At 36.1% G+C, this 6,623-nt stretch overlaps 1 protein-coding gene and 1 non-coding gene across 3 annotated transcripts; both read left to right on the forward strand.

Annotated features, from left to right (window-relative positions):
- The first annotated feature begins 345 nt into the window (after positions 1 to 345).
- LOC110724903 (protein tas-like) lies at positions 346 to 6,374 on the forward strand. Of its 2 annotated transcripts, none has more exons than XM_021904393.1 (11): positions 346 to 815; positions 962 to 1,070; positions 3,098 to 3,186; positions 3,323 to 3,379; positions 3,518 to 3,626; positions 3,713 to 3,814; positions 4,395 to 4,459; positions 5,312 to 5,415; positions 5,507 to 5,571; positions 5,833 to 5,887; positions 6,069 to 6,374. In XM_021904393.1, exons 1-11 carry the CDS (start codon positions 658 to 660, stop codon positions 6,230 to 6,232), a joined length of 1,077 nt encoding a protein of 358 aa, XP_021760085.1. In that variant the 5' UTR covers positions 346 to 657; the 3' UTR covers positions 6,233 to 6,374. The 2 variants fall into 2 exon arrangements, with proteins under 2 accessions (XP_021760085.1, XP_021760086.1); XM_021904394.1 differs by having other exon boundaries at positions 349 to 815; positions 6,072 to 6,374.
- TRNAA-UGC lies at positions 434 to 506 on the forward strand. Its single transcript has one exon. It is a non-coding gene; the product is annotated as a tRNA-Ala (tRNA).
- Positions 6,375 to 6,623: the final 249 nt, after the last annotated feature.

A 6,623-nucleotide genomic window follows, 5' to 3' on the forward strand; every position in this document is an offset into this window, starting at 1 on the left:
AAATTATCCCCCTTCCACCCAAATCCGACAACCCCCGCCCCTTCTCGGCCACTCCCCGTCCCCTGGCGACCAATCCCCAGCCCTCCCCGCCCAACCCGATCCCCACCCCCACCAGTTGCAACTTTTTTTTTATTTTGTTTTTTTTTATTAATTAATTTTGTTTTTATTATATTAAACATGGTAATTAACCATAGTTAGTTATATTTTATTTTTAATTGCTCACTTAATAGAGGATTATCATTTTAGTTAATGAAATTGGTTATGTGCGATTGGGTACGAATGATAAATATCAAAAAACTTGGTACATATGAGAAAACGTCAAACCACATGGGTATAAATGAGAAAAACCCAAAAAAAAAAAAAAAATCGTAGTATAACCTTTTTCAGAGGGAATTGGTTAATGTTCAGCATATACGTACTAAACTTCACAATTGGGGATGTAGCTCAAATGGTAGAGCGCCCGCTTTGCATGCGGGAGGTACAGGGTTCGATACCCTGCATCTCCATTTTACTTTTTTGGGTTTTTTTTTTTTGGTAAAACCACTTTCACTTTTTCCAGTTTCTCCCCTAACCACCAAAACGGATAATGCAAATTCCCAATTAAACTTCCCGCCATAGCTACCTGCTTCAATTAGGGTTTCCAATTTTCCCCCAACAATGGCAGTTCCTCTCTTCAATCTAGCTCCAAATCTCACCGTCTCTAAGCTATGCTTCGGAACCATGACTTTCGGCGAACAAAACTCGCTTCAACAATCCTTTCGTCTTCTTGATACTGCCTTTGATTCCGGCATCAATTTCTTCGATTCTGCTGAAATGTAATTATCTTCTGAATTTTCATCATTTTTATGAAAATTATAGTTCAATTGCTAATTGTTATAGTTATTTATGTATATGTTTTTGAGATTTTCTGTGTGATTTTGTTTGTGTTTGAATTTGGTGTGTGTGAATGCCTGTTGATTAGGTATCCGGTGCCGCAGCTTGCTGAGACCCAGGGAAGGAGTGAAGAGTATTTGGGACGATGGATTAAAGACCGGAACATTCCGAGGGACCGTATTGTTTTGGCTACTAAGGTTAATATACTAAGCTTCTGGCATTTCTGTGAATTGTCTGTGCATAATTGTGATTGTCTTTGCTTAATTGTCTGATTTTGTGCTTGATTGCACAAATTGAATTACGAATTAATTTTGGGACACGCTTGGATAGAAACGCGCCTTGTTTTGGGAAGAAGGGAGTAGCATGATTAGGAAAGTAAGGCTAGGTTAGCTCAAAGATAAGGTCAATGTAAAGCATCCTTTGGTTGATAGCAAAGAAACATTAGCTAGAAGTCTATTGCCTTTTTCGTTTCTTGCTGCAATGGTTGAAATCGAAAGACTTCTTATTTTCTCCGCTGCATCAATCACTGTATGAAAGATGATGTTTGCAGTTTCTCAAGGGAGCTGTGAAATTTACTTATTAGGTTATATGATTCACACATTATCCCCTTCACTATGCTAATTTTTTATTTTGTAAAGACTAGCTAAGAGCTACTGTTTAAACCATTAATGTTGCTTCCTCCAGTTATTTTGAAGCTACCAATATCACTTTTTCTGCCTCCATTAATTAAGCTTAGAGAGATGCTAAAATGTAGATTTTTGTTCTTTTGGTGAGTAAATATTTTGCCCCGTAATTAACCACATAAAATTCAATTACAACCTATCATTCGTGTAGTGGAGGAGCGAGGGACGCACTTTCTAGGAAATTCTCTGGTGTTTCCAGCTCATGGGCCAAAACATGTACTTATACTACATCTACTTGCTGCCCAGCCAAGCTCTGTCCACATTACTGACTTGACTCTCTAAAATTCGTTGTTTTTGTACAATTATGCTTTTATACATTTTGCTGTGCTAATGTTCAAAATCTTTTGAATCCCGTTAGTACTTTTTTCTGACTTGCTGTATAGTATAAGCTATAGCAACTAATGCTGCAGCAGCTAGTTTCCCCTTAAATGTAGACCACTTATATGATCTTCTCAGACAGATAAGAAGGTGAGCGATGGATCTTTGGTTATTCTTAGTTGCAGTCATGATAACACGCTAGTTATGCACCTGGTACTGAAAATACAATCACAGAGTAGATGCTTGTGTCCCAGAACAGTCATTACAAATCAAACATCAATCGTCTGCTCAAATTCCAAACTTACAGAGTTTCCCTTTTGTTTGGAGCCTTCCTGTACATGATAGGTCCAAGTCGTGTGTAAACCAAGAAATTTCTGAAGCGTTTTTTTCATTGAATATTTCCAGTTATCAGGCCTATTTATTCATATGATTCACATCTTTGAACACATTCTTGATCCTGCATACACATTTTCTTGCCCAGCTGGCATTTTCTGCTGGAGGCTCATACCCCCACCCAACTTGGTCCTTGCTGTACACACAAAGGACACATCTAACCTGAAGTGAATCCTGTTTCCTGGCTACATTCAAATCTTTCATACTGCAGCTTCATTGCTCCATTCATGCCTGAAACTTAGCCCTTTAACTTTTTTGGGGTAACAGAGGGTCTCCTAATTAAGATAACCTGCTCCAAAAAATGTCAACACTGCCATGCCAAAGACAAGCTTTGCTTATAGCGCTAATATTCTTAATAATGCCCTTTAGTAGTAAATATATTTCAAGAATTTAATTGCCGGACTTTTTTTTTGTTTAAATCAAGGAATCGCATGTTATTGACTTAGGACCTTTATTGACATGAGAAGGTTTGTCTTTATCTAAATCCTTTGTAACAACCAACCTTTATTAGTGGTCTTTATAAGGGTGGTCATTTTTTTTCAAAGCAAAACTCTTATAAAAAAAAGACTAAGCCTTCTGATAGATACTGTTCTTCAAAGTTTTCCTTCGCATTTCTTAACTTGTATAATCCTTCATTAGAACTCCATCATGACACAACCTTCCAAAAACTTTAATTGTTGACAAATTTATTGATTCTTTAAATCCACCTTCCGCCTAGAGAGATTTTATTAATGTGATAGAATTTTCTTTTCACCCTGTTTGTAGCTTTGTCGCATATTTTCAAATGGATTTTGTTTTGTTTTTTTTCCCCTTCTCTGTTTAATCTGCAGGTTGCTGGGCCGTCTGGGCAAATGACATGGATTCGAGGTGGGCCAGAGTGTTTAGATGCAAAGAACATCACAGAAGCCATAGATAACAGGTTTGTTTCCATGCTCTCGTACTTTCCCTTTCTTGTTTTTTCCTACCACAGTGGTCGTTTGTGACTGCTTGTGTTTCATTTCTTCTTTTGTTTTATCTAATCTGCTCTAACAAATGTTCTTATTAACATTGCACAGCCTATTGCGTCTACAAACTGATTACATTGATCTGTATCAAATTCACTGGCCTGATCGGTTTGTATGTTGTCTTCTTTGTCCTCTCAGTTATAACTGGTGGCATAATCTCTTTCTAGGTGTCTTGCAGAAATTCGCTTTCATAATAAACAAATTATGGTTGCATGTTATAGTTACATTTGTGTTGTCCTTTTATAGGTATGTCCCCATGTTTGGAGAAACGGAGTATGATTCAAGTAGACAATACTTTTCAACCCCTATTGAGGAGCAGCTTCTTGCACTTACCAGAGCTGTTGATGCTGGCAAGGTAGAGATTGTAGGTTAAGCTATTTGTCAAACTTCTAACAGCATTGCATGCTCTTCTTACATGTTAGTGGTATTTAATTGTTGTAGGTCAGACATATTGGACTTAGTAATGAAACACCATATGGTGTGATGAAGTTCGTTCAAGTCGCGGATAGAATTGATGGCTGTCCAAAAATTGTCTCCTTGCAGGTTCCATTCTACTACCTCAAAGAAGGCTTGATCCTTGTTTGACTATGGCCATGTTTGATAAATGGCTTTTTGGTTAGCTTTTGGCTTTTTTATGTGGTGAAACAGTCAAAAAATGTGTTTGGTGATTGGCTTTTTAGTCAGCGAAAAAGTTGGCTTTTAAGCCAAAATGAAAAGGCTGCTTTGAGTAGCTTTTTTTGTTGGCTTTTGGCTTGTTGGCCCATAAATTATCTAATAAATAGCCAACAACCAACAATTAATTTACCAAACACTTTTATAAACGTCCAATTTCAAAGTCATCAAACAAGCCAAGTGAACCAGCCAATAGCCAACCGCCAACAGCCAACCGCCAACAGCCATTTGCCAAACAAGGCTTATGTCCTGCAAAATCTATCTGCTCTTTTTTTTGAATTAAGATATCCAAGTGGTCCTCCCTCCCCTTCCTCCTACTTCTATAAAGTATAAACTCTGTAATACACAAAACTAAAAAAGTAGGAAACTAAAGAAAGTTGATATTTTGAATCTATCCTGCTGCTCTAAAACTGTGGAAGATGTGTCCTAACAGTGAATCTTGGTCTACCAGAACTCATACAGCTTGCTCTGCCGCACTTTTGATTCTGCATTGGCTGAGTGCTGTCATCATGAGAGGTATACTATCTTGAATCAATTCTATGCATGTGAAGTAGACAGATTCTTGTTGGTTAATGCTGAGATGGATAATATTCTGATAAAAATTTTGATAGATTTATTACAAATTCTTAAATGGACCTGGTTCACACTAATTTATGTGGACCACTAACATTAGAGAAAGTATGATTGTTTTATTTATAAAAAAAAGGGTCACTATAATTAAAAAAAAGGTCACTATATTGAAATAAAAATCATTTTGGTAATATATAGGCCTAAGTGGTTATTTTTGTAATGAAATATTTTATGTACTGATCAATATGAATAATAAAGGCCACTATGTTAAAATTAGGGTAATAGCGTCGTATTTCAAGTTCACAATATTATTAAACGTTTGTAGTAGTTTTAATAAAGGTTACTAGATTAAAAATAAGTTTACTATGTTAAAAATAATGGTCACTATGTTTAATATAAAGTCAGTTGCGTGTGTATAGACCTCGGGTTCACAATAATATTATTGTGGACCAGGTCCACGCAAGTCTTTTTGTTAGATTTATTTTGTGGTAAGAAATAATGTCCTAAAATACTAATCGTTACTATTAGCATTAAGGTGTTTGCCTATTTTTCTGTAATGTCATAAAATTTAAGCAAGCATTACTCATCAAACCCCTTTTTTGCTTTTAGAATATCTTTTGTAAGCTTTGCTTCATGTTGTCTTGCTGCGAAATTTCTCTCAACTTTTGTTACTAAGCTCTATCTGTCAGTTATATATAATTAGGTTGCTAACTTGCTACTTCTATGTGGCATTTCGTTCTTTCTGTTTAAAAGCTTCTCTTGAAATTCACCGTGATATTCCTGTTCAACCCTTTGCAGCATCTTCTTGTTAGCTTACAGTCCTTTGGCTATGGGCATACTGTCTGGTAAATACTTTAGAGATGATAGAGGTCCTGCAGATGCTCGATTGAATCTTTTCAGAGGTTTTCATATTCTAATTTAAAAATGTGACATCACACGACTTGATTTATACGCTGTAATATGTATAATGTCTTTTGCACTTTTGGCAAGCAGGAAGATATTCAGAAGGGGAATCCAGATATAGCCTGTCCAATGCTGCTACAGAATTAGCCACTAGGGTACATATTTTTTTTCCAGCTTCAGAAGGACTTGCTCCTGTTGATAACCTGTTCTTGCTCTATGTTGTTCACAAATTTCTAAACTCAACATGCAACAACAACTAGTTTGATCGTGAATTATGACGTGGTTCTTGGAACCTATAGCTACCTCTCCGCTGATAACAAAGCAGTCAAATGTTTAATATTTTTTGGATATGCTATCGAGCCTTGGCATTTTTGTGCCGACAACTAGAGTTGTTAAAGTATTCACTCTTACTGCAGGAGTACCTTCTAATAGCAGAAAAGTACGGCCTTCATCCAGTTTCTTTGGCAATTGGTATGCCATATCTCCCATTTTCACCCTCTCCTTTCCTTTATGGTGCTAGTAAAATATGATTTGTCTGCATTTGTATTGCATGCACTAACTTTAGTCAGTCCATCACTTTAATTCTTAGTTCTAAGATTTATCTACTTTTGGCAATTACAAAGTACTAATCTCTTTAATGACTTCTGTTTAGCAGCTTTTGTTTTGAAGCACCCCCTTGTAGCAAGTGCTGTTTTTGGAGCAACCAAGATATGGCAGCTTCAGGAGATTGTTAATGCATGTCGCATTGAGTTATCAGCTGAAGTAGTTGCTGAGATAAACAAGGTTCATTCAAGATTTCCAAATCCATGTCCCTAGGATTGGTAGTGTGAGATAATTTTCTTTTGTGTTTAAATTAATTTATTTTTGGCCTTTAAAATTATGGCTTTGCTTGCAACTTATAAGACTTGTAATAGGATAAACCATGAAGCTAGCCGTTTTGTTTCAGTTTGGCAAAATATTTTGAATTGTAACTAGTCATATTATTCGTACAAAGTAAAAATTGCGTGTGTGTACTATATAAGAGCAACTCCAATGGCAAGCTAATTTGACAATTAGCTTGTCATGCAACATAAGCTTTTAAGCTAATTATCATTTTAGCTACTTTTTGCTCCAATGCATAGCTATTATCTTAGTAGTAATTGTCGGATAGAAAATACATGGAAAGAGCTTAATTGGTGCAATGAATATTTTATTTTTGGCAAGTTTA

This window comes from Chenopodium quinoa, unplaced genomic scaffold (genome assembly GCF_001683475.1).
Source record: "Chenopodium quinoa cultivar QQ74 unplaced genomic scaffold, ASM168347v1, whole genome shotgun sequence".
Taxonomy (NCBI): domain Eukaryota; kingdom Viridiplantae; phylum Streptophyta; class Magnoliopsida; order Caryophyllales; family Amaranthaceae; genus Chenopodium; species Chenopodium quinoa.